The 21,909-nt window shown below is 45.9% G+C and overlaps 1 protein-coding gene across 1 annotated transcript in view; it reads left to right on the top strand.

The window, feature by feature from the left end:
- Window positions 1-8,982: 8,982 nt before the first annotated feature.
- Window positions 8,983-21,909, top strand: part of agrn (agrin) — a gene marked incomplete at its 3' end in the record, with an annotated part of 389,991 nt that continues 377,064 nt past the window's right edge. The window contains exons 1-2 of the mRNA XM_079493547.1: window positions 8,983-9,422; window positions 11,669-11,930. Of these exons, the coding sequence (XP_079349673.1) occupies window positions 9,216-9,422; window positions 11,669-11,930 (469 nt within the window). The 5' untranslated portion in view covers window positions 8,983-9,215. The remainder of the gene's footprint in view (window positions 9,423-11,668; window positions 11,931-21,909) is intronic.

Raw genomic sequence — 21,909 nt, 5'->3', positions numbered from 1 at the left:
GACATGCGAATCCCTTGACTCCTTCAAAACCGCTCTCAAAGGGCACCTACGGATGGCTGCAATTCGAAACTGGCCCCCGTAAAATCTGAATCGCCCCCCACCCCTCCCCCCCTTTTTCCCTCACTGTATGTTTCTTTTCCCTTTTTACCTCCATTATGATGAATTCCTGTTCTGTTCTTTGTCTATATAGAAGTGTCCATTTGTACGTCTCTAAATGTTTTGATGAATTGAACATGGTGGACCCTCTTGTAAACAAGTGTAATGCTTAATTGGGTCGTCCACTCACAGTTAACAGCCTTTGTATTGAGTTTGTGCTTGAAATGTACTGTAATTCTGCAAACTGTTAATAAATATTTCAATCAATCAATCCCCACAGGCCTTTACAGTGAAGTCCTCAGTGTTCATTTACACACCAAGAATGTTTTTTGCTCCCTTATTATTATAGGATTAATTTATAACAAAGTGTTACGAAAATGTTATCGGCCATTATGGACCCCTGCAAATCCATTTGGTTTAATTTGTCCACTCTCTGAGTTACAGACCTGCATGTGGCCTGTGCTGGGTCCATTTTGGTTGCATCTGAATAAAGGAACACTGAGGATTCTACAGAGCATAACCTTAACACGAAGATATTACCATGGCATATGTACAGTACTTGTGAGGACCAGCACCAGTCCCCAGAAAGGTGATCTTCAGCTTTCCTACTCCTTTTGAGGACACAAGTCTTCATAAAGTACTAACACACCGTTTTGCTATTGATTTCCCCCGATTTGTTCCTGTGGAGAGGCTTATACAGTAGATCAAATCCCAACACTAATGCATCATCAATACATGTCTCAGAGTGCCAGGGGGGGCAGCTTATGAAAGTGAGGACCCGTTCTGACACATCAATGAGTCCTTGATCAAGGAGAAGAACAGTGGACCTTGGCATCTGTGGATACAAATGGCCCTGTTATTTACAGATAGCCATTACTCATCATTTTTTACTGCATGCCTCTGCATCTTTCGAGTGAAATGAGGATCCTAAACGCCTCCTGTTATAGGGCGACTTGATACAAAACTGAGACGAGATGTGATAACGCAAAGCATGAATTTGTCTTGTCCACTTGGAGAGTATGAACACAATTCAACTGTGGTAACCAAATCCGCTAGGGATGGACAGGTTTCATGGTTGCCATTTGTCTGTTAGTGGCGTGGGAGACTCGGGGTGGACTGTCTCAGCGGACTCATTTCCTAATGGACTCAGCCGGCCGTCTGCCAAGGAGTGGGCTCGGAATGAACGAATGCCTCCCATTAAACAAAATGGCCGCCAGACGCCAGTAAATCCTGGCCACTCTACTTAAATGAGCAGGGGGGGGTAGGGCGGTTAGGCTCTGACAGTTGGGTGTAGATGGATGGAGAGGTATCGCAACCTCCTAAGACTGAGAGAAATATACAGTGGCTTGCTATCAGTATACTGCAGCCCCTGGAGGGCACCCCCGGCACCGCATAGCCAACATCAAGCGTTACAGAAATGACAAAGCAATTCGTACGACGCCATCGTATTGCAACTCTCAGGCGGAAACGTTGCATGTCGAAAACCATTATTTTCAGGAAAGAAAATAAGAAAAAAAAGAAAGAACCTGTGTTCCAATGGACCCAAACTAGGCTAGTTATTATTCAATCACAAACTGTTTGTGATTGAATAATAATTGAATAACCTTTCATTGGTTCGATATTTATTAAACTCACAGACACACTTTCAAACCACTTTCAATCTGCCATAATAGTATAGCAATGCTTATTGTGAGCGTATACATCGGGTGTTTTCGCTATACCTTTGCACAACACTATCATACAAAATTCAAAATAGGGCAGTTTATGAAAAACATGAAAAATAAATATGTATACACAAGTTTTCTTACTGACCGTGACGATATGCAAACTAATAGGCCACATATTCACATAATATAGTTCAGAGATGCAAATATAAGGCCTTTTTATGGAAGGACTTAATTACCAAAGTACAACACATGAATTGGAAATTGAACTGGTAACTTTAGAAGGCCTGATATAGATTTGGCAGTGCAGTCTCCAAACATGACAACAGAAAGAGAGGGGACATTACTGTGCTTATCAGGGGAAGAGTAGATAGGATATAGCCTATTCTATGGGCCATCCTGGTGTTTCTCATAGTGCACTTCATTATCTTGTCTCCACTCTAGCTTATCTATGACAATCCATTTAGATAAGACCTCTACTATTAACGGTGGAAGCCTGCAGGATTCTACGGGGGGTTGTGTATAGAATAGAAATGGAACTATTGGAAGTGTAGTTAACTGCATATTAATCAAGCCAAGTGGTGAAACAGCTGTTACACAATTATGAATGACAGTGTATGGTATGTCTGACTATTATTACAGTATGTGTTAATTTGTGTGCATGCATGTGCGAGTGCGCTGCCTGTGGTCCTGTGCACATGCATTATTTTGCTCTGTGCATGCTTGCGCATGTGTGCATGCTTATGCGTGAGTTTGCGTGGCACAAGCATGCTTCTGTCTATTGTGTGTCTCAGAGAAACATGGATGCTCAATCAGCATCAAGCACAATGCACCCAGATGGTGGATGTTTGTTGATACCATTGAGACCAACAGGAAACATTGCACCTCTGCTCAAACAGAAGATTACAAGATCTCTATGCTGTCTCTTTTCTCCCCTTTATGTCCTTGCTGTTCTTTCTCGTCTACAGGAATGCAACATCTGTGCACCCATCTTTCTCTATACCAGGCTAAACCGAAGAAAAGAACAAACTTGCCAGACAGACAGACAGACGGAGAAAGACAAGAGAGGGGCGAGAGATGGGGAGAGGCATTGGCATTCCAGTTTACAGCAAGAGGATCAAACCAGGTGTGAGACTATAGCTCTCCTGTTTAGACTTGACATCACAAAGCAGGAGACCATCTGGCAACGCGACAGACAGCTAAACCACAGTCTGTTTGCTGCCGCTGCGGCTGTTGTATCTCCACTATTTGTCTTAGGAAAGTGCTCTGCAGTGGGAGAGAAATGCGACGCAGCACGGCAAACACTTAGGCAAACTTCTCCCGCCCCACCAAACTTGGCTTTTGTTTAGGTCCTCGGCAAGCCTGGAGCATTGCCGGGGGAATCTGTTCCTCTGAATGTAAAATGTTGTGAACTTTCTTGTATTTCTTGTGTTAAGTTGTCTACTACTTCTACTTTGTAACAAAAGAAGCTGGGTACACAATGCCCAACACATATACTGAGAAGTTGAACAATTCCCTTATGTTTTCCTGCAGAGGACTAACAGTCATGTATACTATAGCCTTAACTTAGTGTACAATACAGCATATGGCTCTAGTTGTTTCCACTGGCGTGTGTGAGGCTCTCTTCACGTTTGCCACAGTGTGACAAAAACCAGGCTGCTTAAATGGCCACTCCTATATGGAGATGATTTGCTTAAGCCAGTGATCTAATTTGATGCATTTTTGAGGGATGCTAGCCCCTCCTATATACAGCTTTTGTCCCCACAAAATGTCCGCAACACAAACATTAAATGCCATTGACAATGAAGGGAAAATTTACGTCATCTTGTCACCACACGTCTCATATTTGCCATCGACAATGAAAGGAGCAATTAGGTCAAATGTCCACAACACAAACATTAAATGCCATTGACATTTGACAATGAAGGGAACATTTACGTCATCTTGTTCCCACACGTCTCATATTTGAGAGAAATTAGGTCAAATGTCCGCCAATTGTGGCAACATGCAACAGGCATTCTGATTGGTCATGCCTCAGTCATCTCAGTATGAGATGATGCACGATGATGTACGATGATAAGAGCGCCCCTCACTTCACACGGGTGTGATTATTATTATTATTTTTTTTACATTTTATCTCTGGGACCACAATCTGGAGGTCCCTGGACCTCACGTTGAGAACCAGGGGCTTTAGCTAAACATGTTACTGATGCAAGTCCTTGAAAGCAGATCTGTGAATGCATGTGTGCATAGTAAGTACATACGCATTATTCAAATCTATTATATTCACTGTCTGAGTGCTTTGACACATGGTGACACATCCACTTTGCCTTGGGGGGATACCATAGTGCCATGCAATGAAGCACACACTGTCTGTTCACAGGTGACACATCCACTTTGACTTGGGGGGATCCCATAGTGCCATGCAATGAAGCACACACTGTCTGTTCAAGTGTAAGAGTGGAGGTATCTGGCTATACCGCTACCTACCGCATCATGAGGAGTGCCAGGGCCACTTTCACATGGAGACAGTAGAAGGGGGGAAACTGGACACCGTGTCTGTGGTTGGGGGGCACATACATGGAGACAGTAGAAGGGGGGGAAACTGGACACTGTGTCTGTGGTTGGGGGGCACATACATGGACACTGTGTCTGTGGTTGGGGGGGCACATACATGTGTCTGTGGTTGGGGGGCACATACATGGACACCGTGTCTGTGGTTGGGGGGCACATACATGGACACCGTGTCTGTGGTTGGGGGGCACATACATGCCAAGTGTGCTACTCTGTTCCCAAGCTGATACCCGATAAAGGGTCTAAAGCATGTCCTCTGGAAAAACAGAAGAACTACAGCAGCCTCTTTTGATAACACAGGAATGTTTGTGTGTGCGCATGTGCGTGTGTGTGTGTGTGTGTGTGCGTTCGCGCGTGCATGTGCATGCGTGCAGTGTGTGTGTGTGGTTGGCTTTTCGCTGGTGATGTGTGCAGGAATAGTGGAGGCTGTCTGCAAGCATCTGTGAGAGAGTATTGTTAAAATGTATGGAGCCGAGGCCCGAGTAGAACAACAATGAAATCACTTGGAAGTCAGTCTGGAACAGCAAGGAGAACCCAATGCCAAGACCATGAATAACACTGGCAGGAGTGCTGCATTATTTATGTGCTATGCATCGAGAGATATCACTTACATGTCTCACACAAACATAGGGCTGGGTGGGTTTTTCGATGCTGCATTGCACGGCAATGCTCACAGCAGCAATGAAGCAACGAATACACAGGCGTAAACTGAGTGCTGCTGGCACTCAATGAAACGCAGCCCGCGGCCGGGAGCAGGCCTTTGCATACATTCTGGCTGCTATAGTGTCACATCTCAGGTTACACCTATTTCTCTCCAAAGATGCACATCTGAATAGAGTCGACTGTTTGCAGCTGCAACAAGGTATTATTCTATGAGGCCACCAACCCTCCGCGGAGTAATTGTTATCAAAGTGGAATATAATAACAGTTTAACTTTCCATGCAACACTGTCAGAAATGGGAAAGGCTCCATGTTTTCTTAAGTCTGCATATAGTTGCTGAAACGAGCTTATGAGACCGCAGCACACGCTGAGTGGCTACATGCCAGCCCATGCAGTCTGTGTTCACCATCACGGCCCCGAGTGCAGCTGTAAGCCAACAATGAAACATGGAACTCATACACTGCAATGGTGGAAAGTATATGTAGCCTACATTCACTGTGCTGTACATAAATACTTTTTTGAGGTACTTTAACTATACTGTATTTCCATGTATACATTTATATATTATATAATCTTATACTTATACTACATCAGTTTACTTCACTACAATTATTCGAACAGCTTTAGTTACTATGCACAGTTTTCAGAGGATATTATTACAAAACATATATTAACTGATAAATGATCATGTATTATTATAGGTTAAATACCCATAATTACAATCCCCACTTTTACCGGATGCAACATTAAAGTGAACATGTTAATGCATTATAATTACTATACACAAAGTGGGTCATATGTTGGTTACATTTTGTACACTCTCAGAGTTTAATTAAAAACAGATGAGTTAGTGTAAACACTGACAGGAAAGTGAGACACCCTGCCTGCTGTAACACCCAACCAAATACATTTCCCTGGAACAATTTCAGCACGATTTGTTAGTCAGCTAATAAATTCCAGGGAGGGAATGCAATTCCATGTATTTGCTGCCACCCCCCCCTCCTCTTTCTCACTGTAATTACATCTGCCATCCATGCAGTCTGATTGACAGGAAAGCCTATGTCTTCCCCCAGTCGACTGCTTGTTAAAGCTTGTTTACTTTTGGGGTCCTTTGTGTTGAAATATTTGTGCGATGAGGAGGCCTGTCACAAGACAATTGGTGGTGAGGTGAACATGATAGTTCATGAGTTCTGGGAAGTTTGAAAGCTATAGTCCTGAAAGATGTGCCATGAAGTGACACTGCTTACAGTAAATGGTAAATGGTGCATTTATATAGCACCTTTATCCAAGGCACTTTACATAGATTGTGCATTACATTCACCCATTCACACACACACATTCATACACCGATTGCGGCGGAAGCCATGCAAGGTACCAACCAGCACATCAGGAGCAATTTGGGGTTCAGTGTCTTGCCCAAGGACACTTCGACATGTAGACAGGAGGAGCCGGGATTCGAACCGCCGACCCATGGATCATTGGACGACCTGCTCTACCTCTTGAGCCACAGTCGCCCACTGTCACCGATAGTTGTCGTCCAGTGTACTAGAAAGACAACTGACTTTGATCATCTGCAGTGCAGTTGTTCTTGACGTCTGTAGAAGTCATTTTTTCCCACAGTGAAGGATTTAAGTCTTAAAACCACCATGTACAATTTATATGACAGTGTGTTTATGTACTTTTATAGAGCCCTCATATTGATACCTCCCACTGAGCAATAGTTGGCTATTATGTCTGTCTAAAACCAGACTATAAACTGGTCTACAAATGAAACAGGAAGGCAATTTGGCTCCAACACCCACTTTGAGAACCACTGAAACAATACAGTCATAGACATCATATTCAAATTAAAAATAAACACTGGTTATTACTCCCTCTGCTCTTGTCCAAAAACGAGTCAGTTGTTCTGCATACTGGTGGATTTATTGTGAAGCACTTGAAGCACACAAACCAATCGAACTGATAAACAACAACAAAAAGTACACAAATGCTTAGTATAACATGGCATAAACAATACAGCATATAAGCTAAGCATGAATGAAATAAAGAAATGACAGTACAAAATAACATACAAAACAACATTAACATACCTTACTGGCTGCTCTACAAGCATAAGGGAATGAGATACAGTAGCTGTGCTGAACACAGCGATGCACAAACTTGGGAACTTCTGTCTGCATCACGCTGTCAAACAGACGTGTGCAACCTGTCTACCTGTCTCAGTGATACCAGACTGCCCTCTATAAGGGGTTCCGCATTAGCCAAACAATGGCACTTCCGGCCTGACTTAGACATGCAATGAATAAGACATTATGCGAGCAATAATTAACTTAAATACAAATAAATTGGAATAATTGCAGCAGTTATACTGGTGGTAGGCTAAACAAGAAAGGACTATAGGCCTACTTCCTCCAGCGGAGGGCCACGGCCAGGCGGTCGGGCTCTGACCTGACTGAGACATGTGGTCTGAGGACTAGGGCAGTGAAGGGCACTCTAGATTCGCGCCACTCTCCTCATCATGACACCTGGGCTGGCTGTCATCATGTGTGCTGCACGCAACTTGAGACTGACGGGAGAACTGCGTCAAATTCCGTCAATTGGTGGGTTTTCTTTTCTATATAGGCCTAGCCTGCTATATTTACATTAACATTTGATGTAGCCTACCTTAGGCCTCGTAGGCAGGCAACCAACGTGCCAGTGGGCTATTCGGTTTTTTTTATTAAAGTTTTTCGCTGCCGCCATGCACCCCCACTGAACAGGTCGGTCCGGCCAGGTGCGTACTTATAGCCTACTCATTGGCGTTGCTATGCTAGCATAATATTAGGAACATTATTCCTTTAAATAATGTCTTAATAAAAAATACAGAAAAGTTTGAGGGGTTTTCCATTTAGTTATTACACAATAAAATCCTCAATGGGCCCTTCGCTATAGGCCTACTACATTTCTACAAAATGAACACTGGTGTGTGTTAGGCTAAAACCTAGCCTAAAAGCGAGCAGCTGAAAGGGGTTGACATGCACAAAGCTGATGAAATAGAACGTCAATTAATTGAATTATTAATGGAAGTCTTCTCTAACCGCACCATTTTGTTTATTTTTCCCGCACTTCCACTGAAATGTGCACGCAAAGCATGCAATGACAAAATGCATCATTTCCCTTTGGGTTAACTATATATACTCAGTCTCTGGGCCTACTTCAACACATTTCTGCAGATAATAATATCCGCTCTAGCAAACTGAGCATAACCAAGCCTGTCATTTTCCCAGGAATAGACGGGTAGGGTAGTTAAAATTACAGCTTTTGAGGAACGGAAAATTTACGCACTGTCTGTTTTTAAATAAGGAACTGAATGGTCATATGGTAACGTTTATAGATTTTAAATTTGAACATGGCTTTTAAGAAGAAAAAAAATGGAGGGTGACATTGCAAAGTTTGGCATTACTAGCCTACTTCATAGCATAGTAGGCAAGGCTAGCTATACTTGCTGGTAAATATTCTATGAAGGAATGGGATTCCGATGTCGCATGTGCAATGTTGTGCAGCTATGCTACTACAGGCCACATGTGGATGGATGGAGAGGTCTGTCTGTCCGACGGGGGGCGTTTGGCACCGCTTTCATCCCGAACCGCAGGTCACCCTGCCTTCACTTGTCCAAGTTGTCCCATCAGCAATTCAGATCGCATGCAAATCATCAAGAGCGTCATCCTGAAAGAGCCGTGTGTGCGTGTGTGTGTGTGTGTGTGTGTGAGAGAGAGAGAGAGAGCGAGAGCGAGAGAGAGAGAGAGAGAGAGAGAGAGAGAGAGAGAGAGGCATAGTGAGGAGCGAGAAGAGAGAGGGGGCGAGCGCAATAGCACCAGCGAGAGAGAGAGAGAGAGAGAGAGAGAGAGAGAGAGAGAGAGAGAGAGAGAGAGAGAGCGAGCGAGCGAGCGAGAGAGAGAGAGAGAGCGCAGTGCATTCCTTGAGAGAGAATCCCAGTCTTGTCTCCCAGCCGGCGGCGGAGAAGCAGAGAGCGACTTGAGCTCCTGCAAAGCAGATGCAACAACGAAAGTGATAGATTCTCTTTAGTCGGCAGAGAAGAAGTTGGGATAGATCATTTTAAAATTAAAAGCACAACCAATTTAAAGAGTTTAATCTCGGAGGAGCAATCGCGGCGATTTAATTTGTTCATTTCTGAGAAACTTTTTCGTTTTGTTTCGGTCCGTTTTTACTAGTGTGGGGCCATGACGGGTTCACAACAACGGGGACACTTGTGCCGCGGCTGGGCATTCTTGCTGGCGGTCGCCGTTCTGTGGCAGCCCCGGCGCTGCTCGGGAAGTTGCCCGGAGAAGGACCTGGAGAAACGGGAAGATCAGGCCAACGTAGTGCTGACCGGCACCGTGGAGGAGATCATGAACATGGACCCGGTGCATAACACATACTCCTGCAAGGTAAGAAGGAAGAAGAACGCCGCTCTCACCGATTATTATTAGGAGGAGATTGTCGCTCGCAAAGTTGACAAAGGACAATCTGACGAAAATAGCCGATCCACAAGCTCACGACGCACTGTAGTGAGCTTGTGGATCGGCTATTTTTTTGGAAAGAGACACCGTTGTACGGTGGATTATAGAGCATGCTTTTAACTCTGCAATCATACAGCGTAACGAGGACAATGACACCTGACAATTATGCTGGAAGCCACTTCAGGCGACAGTCGCCCAATTATGCCCTCATTTTGGAGTAGTTAAACCCCATTTTTGCTGAAGCACAGTCACTTTGATGTTCTTATCCAAGCATGCCCCAGGCCGGACCCCCCCCCATCCCATATAGTCAGTCAGAAGCAGTGTGTGTGTGCCACAGATAATATTGTGTCCTGGACAGCAAGCATCAACAATTTTGCCAAAACTTGTCTACAGATCACATTAAAATAATTGATCCATTCATATCTGTAACTCAACTGGCAGTGGTTACTCGAAAGTACCAACACAAAATCCATGTACCGGTAAAGGGCTGTTTCCCCCTACTCACCACTAGTTACATAGTCTATACTAGCCCATTTTGACCTGAGATCAGATTCTAAAAATGTCTTCTACATCCTGACAGTTTTCTGAAAAAGCTATGTTTCTATGTCAGTCGTTCTTCGATTTTTCAAAAATAGCAGACCTACAAGCTCGTATGAGCTTGTAGATCTGCTATTTTTCAAGCATAACATAATGCTAACACCAGAATGGGCTAGTTAGTATACAGAAGTAGTCTCTTGAGAATGGGTACCCAGATTGTTTCAGAAGTGGTTCTCAAACATTTTCATCACAAGGACCACCATATTGATACTTGCTAGACTAGTGTGGACCCCCATTTTAAAATGTTTCGTGACAGGGGAACCGCCATAAGAGAACATTTGTTGTTGTTACATTTAGTACAGCTAGAATTCTAGCTGGTGAAATAGTGAATGTTTTTCTTAGGACCCCCATGAACCCCCCCCCCCCCCCCCAAGAACCACACTTTGAGAAACCACTGATGTAGCCGACAGTATTTATAGCGCAGCTGAGTATATAATAATCACCCTCCAAATAATCTATTAAATGGTAAATGGTGCATTTATATAGCGCCTTTATCCAAGGCGCTTTACATAGATTGTGCATTACATTCACCCATTCACACACACATTCATACACCGACGACGGCAGCGGAAGCCGTGCAAGGCACCAACCAGCACATCGGGAGCAATTAGGGGTTCAGTGTCTTGCTCAAGGACACTTCGACACTAACGCTGGGGGAGCCCGGGTTCGAACTGGCAACCTTGCGGTTCCCATCCAGGCACTCTACCCCTGAGCCACCGCCGCCCCCCCCCCCCCATTGTTGTATCACTGGCCAGTGCTGCACACTCATCTGCATACGGACACTCTGTCAGTATTCTATATTATTTATTGTTTCTCCGTAAATAATGTTAAACTAATTTTACCCCACACACCAGTGTTCATCATCAGGCGCACGCTTCAATGTCACTAATCTTCTGCACGTTTTGACTAGACCGTCATGACAGTGTTATTGCTATATGCCTGAAATCACAACAGTAATAATACCTGCCCATGTCTGTTTCAGTTCGACTCAGCGCTTTGTATAACCTGAAGCTATGTAGCAACGCTGGCAAAAAGCCTTCCACAGAAAGCACATCTCGAGTCATGGGCACACGCATGCACAGCCTTCGGATATCCCTACTAATGGTGAAATAAACTAGTTTTGGGACCGCGTGGGCCGCTCTCCCTTAATGTGTGCTTTGCACCAACTGATGCTCTGTCTCACAAGGGATGAATCAAATAGATTAGAGGCACACGACTCGGAAACCACCTTCAGCCAAAATGAGACGACTCCTAATTGGAAAGTGTCCCATGATGGGAGAGAACATGTCTAGCACTGTTCCTCCCCATACATTCTTAGGTTATTGGTGGTGGCAGGAATATACCTACAATCAGTCAGCAGGTAGGAAACTTCAATGATAAAAAAGGAGAATGAGGTGTCCCTGAGCTAGACTCTTAACCCCTTAACAGCTCTTCCATACAGTCATCTTAGCCATCTGCTGGGTGAAGCTGTAATAGCAACCCTCCCCTGGATTCTGAAAACACTGTAAGTGATCGTGATATAGATTTCCCAAAAAAAGCTGCTAAGTCATACTGTGTCTTCTATGCTTGTCGTGCAGGTGAGGGTGTGGCGCTACCTGAAAGGAAAGGGCCAAGTGAACGGCGACATTCTGCTGGACGGCGGCAACAAGGTGATGATCGGCGGCTTCGGGGACCCCGGGATCTGTGATAACCAGGTTGCCACGGGCGACACTCGCATATTCTTTCTCAACTTGGCCCCGGAGTTCATGTGGCCAGCACACAAGAACGAGCTGATGCTCAACTCGAGCCTGATGAGGATTACCCTGCGCAACCTGGAGTCTGTTGAGAACTGCGTGGAAGGTAGGTTTTTCACCCAAGTTAAGTTGTTGCGAGGTGAAGGCTCTCTCAGGCGTGTAGAAGAGGCTAAAGCCTGATTTATAGCTGAAAATAGCCAATCAAGCTAGTCAAGCTTGATAACAACGCCTTGCAACGCGCTGTGAGCTTGTAGATCAGCTATTTTGGCGTGCAACATTGTCATATGGTGAACAATAAATCAGGCCTAAATATTCTTTCTAAATCTGGCCACTGGTCAGGTTGAAATGGCACCCTGTTGAGAGTCTCCAGAAAGAAAAGAATGGACGATTGTTTATGTATATCTGATTTATTTTTTCTAGTGGTGTAAACCACTCCTACAACTGGCTTTGTTAGTCTGTCTGTCTGTGCAAAAAAAATGAGCATGGTTGATGCTGATTGGTTGATGCTGATTTCATTACGTCAGACATTATGTCGGAACACAGCTGATCAGGCTATATAATACCTTACACCACTCAGTTCACACGGGTGTGATTTATTTTTTTACAGGGACAGTGCACATTAATCAATGTCACTGGAAATGTGCCCGTGTTAGCCAAAGGGCTTATTTTAGCCTGAAGTGTATTCCTTCAGTAGGATTTAGAGCATGAATGCAGCAGTAGCAGAGAGGTTAGAGAAGGGAGTTTCTTTATTGGATGGTGTTGGTTTGGCGCTCTAGACAGGCTGGCAAAGCCTTAGTGGGGAAAGTAAATAAGAACATCTACAGCTACCATTGAGATGCCCTGAGAAGTTGCTTCTGGCTAACAGTGAAATGGGCCCTATTAGTTCTGCTTTGCTGCACATGTAACTGTGTGTAACTGTGTGTGTCTGCTGATGTTATTTGCTGATTTGCCACGATGTGTATGTTTGCATGTCAGTAAGTTCTACAGGATCTAGCCTGCAGAGCCCAGCCTCCAGGTGATAATAATGCCTCTCTTTAAATGCTGGGGATCGTCATATATCAGTGGATGCTGAAATTACATAGCCCCAGGCTCACACAATGTCCAGGTTTCTCAGCATTCCATGAAACGGGGACACCTGAGTCATTTTAGTAGCTTATATATAGTTGCCATGGTGAAGCTTTTGCCAGTGTAGAGGTGGTTGTGCCTCTCTCGAAGATCAAAATGTCTCCAGGGACACGGGTTTGACCTCGCTGAGGGATGACTCCTCCTGACCTTTGTGTTTAGTCACAGAACTGTTTTATGAATGAGGGGGAAGCTCCTTAACACTCTTACACATAACCTGGAGTTTTGAGGTATTTACAGGGGACGCAGTTGTTCCCACACACTTTTCTGTCACAGTTTGCATTTGGGTTTTTTCACACATTTTAGTGGCAGAATCTTGGCTCGGCTATAAAAGAGAGAGAGCAGTGTGAGAGATGACTCGGGGTTCTAAGTTTATCCTAACTACACAGAGGAAGCAGACTTGGACAATGAATGAATAGCTTGGATCCAACTTGTGCTTGAAAACATCTTTAGTTTTGTTGAAGAGTAGGAGAAAGGGGATCATTGTGCTAGTACATTTATTTTAGCCATAGCTACTTAATTTGCTTATTGAACCATTATAGATGCCAAAACTGGAATGCAACATCCCTTTCATTTTTTGGGAGGGGTTAAGAAATCATTTGTTAGGCCATTACATGGAGCCGCGAGCACATAGCCGTGACAAATACATCTCAACATCTGCAACCATATCGGTGCATGCCCCCCACCCCCAATGCCAATGAGCAGTGTTTGTTGCTGTTTGGCTCCAACTGGAGCCTGACAATGCTGGCAGCTGTTCAAAGTTTGAATCTAACACTTAAGCCAGTCCTGGAATTCCAAGGGAAATGTAGCTATGCAGGGCACAGATCGACCTGTCAGAGGCTTTCTGGTGCAATCAGGGCTTCAGAGTTGAGCCCTCCACTGGCTCCACATCCTCTGTGTTTGCCTTCAGTGTGACCTGGGTGGCAGCTGATTCCAATGACTGGAGCTTGTTTGCAGCGTCGGATGGAATTTGGCACACACATAAAATGCCTCTGCTTGCTTGTCCGTCTAGGCACAAAACACTGCTGCTAATCTTTTATTTTGCCTTGTCCCCCCCCCCCCCCACCTTTATTCCTTGTGGTGGAATGGGGAGTTTCTTGGCTTCAGACACCTGATCAAGAACGTCCCATTTTTGTTGTCGAGGAGGCGCCTTGTGTTTTAGGAGGCTCTAGGCCTGGCCTGTTTGGAAGCACAGAATAATTCACCTAACCTGATAGCCCGCTTATAGACATTGTTGCTGATACAAATTAAAAACCTAAGATTCATGGGGTGCGGCATAATGTGCATATCTAGCCCATTTTGACCTGAGATCAGATTCTATAAATGTCTTCTACATCCTGACAGTTTTCTGAAAAAGCTATGTTTCTATGTCAGTCGTTCTTCGATTTTTCAAAAATAGAAGACCTACAAGCTCGTAGCGCGCCACTCGGTGGCGCGCTACGAGCTAGTAGATCTGCTATTTTTCAATAGCTAAAGCATAACATAATGCTAACACCAAAAGGGGTTCCCGCCCCAAAATGGGCTAGTATTGTGGCCAACACCTGAATGCATTGACGAGTCATCGATGGAAAAAACAACACTGTTTGCAGCTCATCTTGTCGTTATCTGCGGCAGAGCTTCGCTCTAGCCCAGGGGTTCCCACACCTTTTCATGTCAAGGACCCCCAAATTGACACTCATTAGCCCGCGGACCCCCATTCGAAAATATACGCCAGGGACCCCCATAAGAGAAGATTTTTACGTCTCTAGCAGTGACTCTTAAATGTTTTTTATTTGTGGCTTTCGCCTTTATTTTATATATTTTATGGAGGGACAGACAGTAGGCTGACAGGAAATGGGGAGAGAGATGGGGGGGGAAGACATGCAGTAAAGGCCGTCGGGATCGGGAGTTGAACCCGCGGCACACTGCCAGACTGGATTACCAGCCAAGGTGCCTGGACCGCTGAGCCACGGCCCAGGCTAGCAGTGACTCTTAACTATTTTAATTTCAAGGACCCCCAGTTTGACATGCATATTAGTCTACAGTACCTACCCCCATTTAATGGCATTTCTATCTCTGGGACCCCCAATTTATATTGTAAAATCAATGTTAATTTAACTCTGAGAGTGTACAAATGGAACCAAATGGACCCTAACGGGTCCATTTGGTTCCATTTGTACACTCAGAGTTACAGATCCATAAGGGTCCATTTGGTTCCAAACTATAATTTAGTTGGGGTCCCCCCTGGAACTCCCTCAGGGACCCCTGGAGGTCCCCGGACCCCACTTTGGGAACCACTGCTCTAGCCTGCAGAAACAATGGAACCCAGCGCAGACTGGGAGCCGGTACAGTTGTGCACTGATCTATGATGAATAATGGCAGGTTCAAGGCGCAGCACTTCCCGTTGAGGCAGAAGTCAGATGAAATCTTTCTCTCTCGACTCAATTGGGTGAAACGGACCTGGATGATGAGGCGGCATTCCCCTGTCTCACCGGAGGAACGCGCTTTGAGGTCTCTCGCTCCGCTGTGCAGAGTTTTAATTAAGACAGTCAAGTCCAATCCCATCCTGGTGCGCGCAGCCACTACCCTGTGGGACGGGACAAGACCGTACCTGCCGCAGCGCTCCATGTACCCTCCTCTCCCTTTTCCGCCTCATTCTTGACATTTTCGATAGCTGGGGATAGAGTGAAGAATGCCTGGCAGAGAGTAGGGCGGGGAGGCACATTGTCGGGGAGGGGGGGGGGGGGGGGCTTTGTGCGAGGCGGGTCACGTAACCATCGCGTTCTTAGAAGGAGAGGGGAAAATAAGATGAGTGATGTCAAAGCAGAGGGTTGGAAAAGAGAGTCCACGCAGGAATCTGTCGGGACAGGTGTGGACACGGAAGAGCTGTTGTTGTGTTTGTCGTGGCACACTTGCGGGGGGTGCGACCAGAGCGGCGTGGAGATAGGTGCCGGGAGGCATCAAGTTTCCTACCCTCTCTCTCTCTCTCTCTCTCTCTCTCTCTCTCTCTCTCCCTCTCTTCGGCTCTCTGGGCGGTCGCACTACGGGCCACTCAGAACTCGTGTGGGATCACTTGGCTCCGGGCTTTCATCTGCCAAAGACAGCCTCTTCCCCAGAGGAGTGTTAACAAGATCTCAGTGAGCACTTGCCTTGCCGGGGAGCTCTTAAAAAACACTGTATGCCATATTTACTGCATCGCAAAAATAAATAAAATAAAAGATAAACAGGAGCGGACCCCCGCCCGCCTCTTCTGTTTTGTAACGTCTTATCTTTGTTTATTTGCTGCTTGCCATTCTGTGGCGCAACTCTGGTACAAAAATGTGCCACGTTCCTCGCATTGTTTAATTGCACATTGCGAGGGCTGATAAGCGGAAGGCCCTCGGCTCTGGATCGCTCTTCCTTTGTTCATTCCTGCAGCTACCGTTCAGTGAAATGTTACCGTATTCTATTGTGCTTCGTGCACGCCTGTCAGATAATGTGTCACAATCAACGAGAGCCATTTGCCATGCCTTTGGAGACACAATGAAGTCTTGGTCTCTCAGAATGAAAGGGGGGGGGGGGGTCAACAGACAGGCCTTGGGGCTCCAGATTTAGTAAAAGAACCGAGAAAATGGAAAATTGTCCTGTGTCTGTTGTTGTCATTTCTGCTTTTCCACAGCTACAATGACTAGGAAGAGAGAGAGAGAGTAAGAGAGACAGAGAGAGAGTAAGAGAGAGAGTAAGAGAGAGACATATCTAAGGCCAAGAAGTGGGGGAGGCAGGGATAGGGAAGTGTTGAGCGTACAGGCAGATCTTATCGGCCTCACTGTGTTTCATCAGGCTCAGCTCCATGCCTGTACAGTTACTCCCTCAAGGCCCCATCGGAGGACGGCAACAAAGGGCTGCTTCTTCCCCGCTGTCCTCATCTCTTCCTCTGACCGAGCCAGTATTAGTCGTTGCGCGCTCATGCACTGCCGCTATTCATGGCTCCTGTTCCGTAAGGATCATCTGCCCGCCAAAAAGGAACTAGGCTTCTAACTGACTAACTCCAACTGTAGAAGAATCAGAATCAACTTTATTGTCAAAAATGTGTTTTTGCGACAGAGCGGTTGGCTTGATTTGCTGCCAGCAGGTGGTCTTAATGATGGGCGAGCTAAGAGCTTGCAGACAGATAGTGCTGTGAAATGCTCCTCAGTCAGGGACGGTGGCAGGATGCATGTGGGTAAGCAAGCATATGGACCCGCACGCACACACACACACACACACACACACACACACACACACACACACACTCCGGAAAATGTTCCACTTTCCTCCTCCCACTGTTTGTGCAAGGAGGAGGCCCCAGGAAGGTGTGTTGGAATTCCCAGCTCCTTACAGGTCCCTCCTACTTACCTGTCTGTTCCCCCATCCCTCCTCCCTCCTACCTACCTGTCCCCCCATCCCTCCTCCCTCCCTGCTCCCCATCCCTCCTACTTACCTGTCTGTCCCCCCATCCCTCCTCCCTCCCTGCTCCCCATCCCTCCTACTTACCTGTCTGTCCCCCCATCCCTCCTCCCTCCCTGCTCCCCATCCCTCCTATTTACCTGTCTGTCCCCCCATCCCTCCTCCCTCCCTGCTCCCCATCCTAGGATCTGAGGAGGTAATGATAGAACGATAAGGGACAATGTAGGGCAGGAGTGGGCAACTTTGACGATGGAGAGGGCCACTATATTATCCACACTCACTCCAGAGGGGCCACAGTGCATGTTTGTCGTAGCAAAAATAGGCGATCTACAAGCTCAAAACGCGTCGCAGCGCGACGCGTTTTGAGCTTGTAGATCGCCTATTTTAGCTTGTAGATCGGCTATTTTTACTATATTTGAATTGAAAACCTGAATAATTTTGACATTTTTTAATTGGAATCCTGAAAAGTTTTTAATGAATTTCAAATGCATTTAGTTATAGTTATGTTAACTTTATAAACTGTTAACATAACTACATTGGACACAAAAAGACAATAACATTTTAATACTATAGTCATTAAGTACTATAGTCATTTAATACTAGTCATGTGAGTTTGGAATTGTAACAGCTGAAATCAATACTTATCAGTATTCTGATATTAACATGCGGGCCGCATTAAGTGAAGGTGTAGACCGCATGTGTCCCCCGGGCCGCCAGTTGCCCACCCCTGACGTAGGGGGAGGGGTGAGCGAGGCTAGTGGTGATGGTGTTGCAAGTCCTACTTTCCTTCTTTTTTCTACACAAATTTCACAGGGTTCGTTGTGACGTTTATCCTGAATCTCCTTGTTCAAAGAACAAAGCCGGACTTGCGTTAAAAGCCTTTTTTGCGACAACAACACAAAAGGGGAGGTGGGGGATTGTTTGTTTTGAGATAGGCCCAGATTGTTTTGTCTGACGGGGTCACTAGCTCAGCTATAAGTTAATCAGTGACTCGACGAGTACTGGGAGATGACTCACATGACGTCAGGTTCCCTGCCAACGTCTGGCAAACGGTTGCCGTCTCAAATACGAAACTCCGCAGCACGGGTTTCCCTTTGGACCGCTACATCTGATAAGCGTGCCACTGTTGCACAATGAAAGGTGATGACCTATAGGGCTGGGCGATGTATGACTTCAAATCAATATCAGGATTATTTCCAACAATAGCAAAAAGTGAAAATAGCAGATTTACAAGATCACAAGGTGTTGCGATGCTACGCGTTGTGAACATTGCGGCTATTTGCACAATAATAAAGTATAATACAGGGTTATGGTTAATCAGACTAATCAATTTAGTTCATTATAAAAATCTATTCGAATTTTTCGATTAACCTACTTAATTACGGACTTAAAATTAAGTCCGTTATAGGTTCTAAATATCAATTTTGATATATTTTAATTTAATTGCCCAGTCCTAATATATTGCCTTTCCCACATTAAAACCGGCTGGTGTAATATAATGCCCAAAAGGGGAGACGGAGGGCATCTTTTATTGTGGCTCTGGAGAGTGTGTGAAAACACTGCCAGCCCCACCCAGCGGACTAAGGTATGGTGGTGGCGGGGTCCTGTGTCTGTCTTCGCCGCGGCTTCATGTGCACAAGAAGCTCTTTGTCTTCAGGGAGTCATGGGGAGTCATGGATCTGAGAAGACTGACTCTGAGGATTGGATTTTTCTCAGGGTACTTGCATTTTGGATTAGTATTGTGTGTGTGTGTGTGTGTGTGTGTGTGTGTGTGTGTGTGTGTGTGTGTGTGTGTGTGTGTGTGTGTGTGTGTGTGTGTGTGTGTGTGTGTGTGTGTGTGTGTGTGTGTGTGTGTGTGTGTGTGTGTGTGTGTGTGTGTGTGTGTGTGTGTGTGTGTGTGTGTGCGTGCGTGCGTTTGCGTGCGTGCGTGCGTGCGTGCGTGCGTGCGTGCGTTTGCGTGCGTGCGTGCGCGCGTGCGTGTCTTAAACCTGATTTATACTTAGTTGCACGTGGGTGGGTGTTACACCTGCACGCAACTATAAGTCTAAATCAAGCCTCACGCCCGTATGTGCAATGTGTATGCGTGTGAAATCCACACATATCTGCAGTGCGCATGTGTGCATGCTTCAGTTAATTCCCAGCATGGCGGTACCCTGCTTTGCCCCCTCTTTGCCAATGCACTCTATCCGGTGAAGTGAATGGGTTTGGATAAAGGGAGCAGAAGACATGCTCACTTGAGTGGACCCGAGTCTTTGATGAAAAGCGGCAGCATGGGCAGAGCAGAGAAGAAATGGGAGAGTTGGACCTGTTTGCCAGCTCGCCCGCGGTCTCCACAGTTATTGCACATTCTACATTTTAATTAAGAATGCTGGAGCGGGGGAACCCTGCCTGGCGTAGCAACGAAGGACTCCCAAAATGAGAAAGCCATGAAAGACAGAGGACAGAGAGAGTGGAATGGCCTTGGCCTGGCTGACAGAGGACAGAGAGAGTGGAATGGCCTTGGCCTGGCTGACAGCAGTGCAACCCACCAGTGTAAACCCCCCTCACGGCGATAAGAATCACTATTGATAGCGTGCTAACGTATAGACGTACATGTAGCCACATGCCTGACACAGCATTACGTGCTCAGACTGTAGACGTCTGTAGGTCGTCTACGCTGTATGTAACACTCGCTGAGATTCACCCGAGTTGAGCAAGTTGCGTCATTTTTTAAAAAGTGTTTAATTTGTGACTTGCTCGATGCGAATTGGAGGATTTATTTTGCCCTTTTCAGAAAAGATGTAAAAACCCCACTGAATGTCATCCATTCTCTGTTGAACTTTACAGTACTCCTTATCTTGCGGCCCCAAGGGCACAACATATCCAAAGGGCCTTAGAAGATGCTTCTTCTGTGATGACTCATGTTGTAGTAGTGGGGCCTGGTCTTGAACTTACCCGTGGGCTGTGCAGGTAGTTGGAAGAACTTATTTCTTCATTGTCCGTGCACATTAATCCAAACCTTTGGAATTGTTTCCAAGTGACTGATCTATGAGTCGGCTTTCAAGTTCAGTCTCGCGGCACCGCGAACAATTCATTCTGTTTTCATTATTCATCCACTAAATGTGTGTTTTGCCAAGTGATTCATGCTCCTGCACATGTCTACGGAAACCTCCTGAACCTGAGAGGAAGGTATCAGATCTTCATTGTCCCATGCAGCTAAATTCATTAGTTGTTTAGGAAGAGGATGCTGGGACTGACCCAGGAGGCTTCTTTACTCTGGCTCTTAGATGTACACTGACCCGGAAGTCTTCATCCTGGATCCGTCTCAGACACAATGGGTCTAGGAGTCTGTGTTGGATACAGGCTCCCTCCAGAGACCTGGACCCGCCACGTCATTCCAGCGCCGAGACGGCATTCCCAAGGCAGGGGCAGCTGTTGTGGCGAGCGCAGCTACTTGCTGTAAAGCAGCCAAAAGCATCAGGGTTACAGGAGAGGGAGTTTCGGTGGGACCCGAGGGGACTGTGCAGCAACTCTAATGTGATTTGTATTTAGGTCAGCTGTCACTCCAAAGCTCTCAGATCAATGGGAAGCAAAACGAGATTCAGGACGAGCTGAAAAAATGCCAAAGCCCTGTTCCCCGCCCCCTTAAAAGTTCTGTTAGTTGTGAGATGCACCAGTGATTTCTTTTTATAAACACCACAGGAAACACAGAGGAGGATGGGGAGAAACTGTTTCTGCTCCACTCTTGAGTTCTTGCAGAATAGCTTTTTATGACACAGGCCAGTGACTCCAAATACATCTGCTTTTAATAGAAACATGGAATATGTCCAACGTTTGCCAAGTCCCCAGTGACAGCGGCAGAGGCAGCTGTCTTGTATTGGGTGTGTCGACTTGGATGTGCATTTCGATATCGTGATGATAACAATATTTAAAGATGGCCTCTCTCTCTCAAGAATTAGCTCCTTTCCCCATGGCTCAATCTTTCCACTCCGACGTGAGGATCTTGCAATCCTCGATTACGGTCGACTGGCTCGGGAACAAGGAAATCCCAGTGGTCCTATTGTGCCGGTGAAGTTCACGGGGTCAAGTTAGGGAATTTACAGCGCGTTCCATTAGCCCCTTCGTTTACTCAATTAACATGGCTTTGTGGACGGGTGTGGGGAAACTTCTGTTTGATGGACGGGTGTGGGGAAACTTCTGTTTGATTTGGAGCAGATGTGAAGGAAAAAAAAGCCCAGGTCATTAATGCATGGAAATGAAGTTGTCTCTCCCCCCCAACACACACACACACACACACACACACACACACACACACACACACACACACACACACACACACACACACACACACACAGTGGCCGCCAAGGTGCAGAGAGAGAGAACAGGAAGAATCCAATTCGGAGGATAATTGCATTCTATCAGAGCCTGGCCTGGAGGTGTGCTGACCTGATCCTGGTACATATTTAAACCCCTCCTGCTGGGTGCGTTTCCTGTTCTCTGGTGATATAATTCCACCTGCAGTGCAGACCACCACCCATACGTCTCTTGAACTCTCCCAGGGCCCTGTTTTGCGAGTGTGG

Source organism: Electrona antarctica, assembly GCF_951216825.1.
Source record: "Electrona antarctica genome assembly, chromosome: 2".
NCBI classification, from domain to species: domain Eukaryota; kingdom Metazoa; phylum Chordata; class Actinopteri; order Myctophiformes; family Myctophidae; genus Electrona; species Electrona antarctica.
The sequence above is the reverse complement of the archived record's forward strand: the minus strand, read 5'-3'. Positions and strand labels throughout refer to the sequence as shown.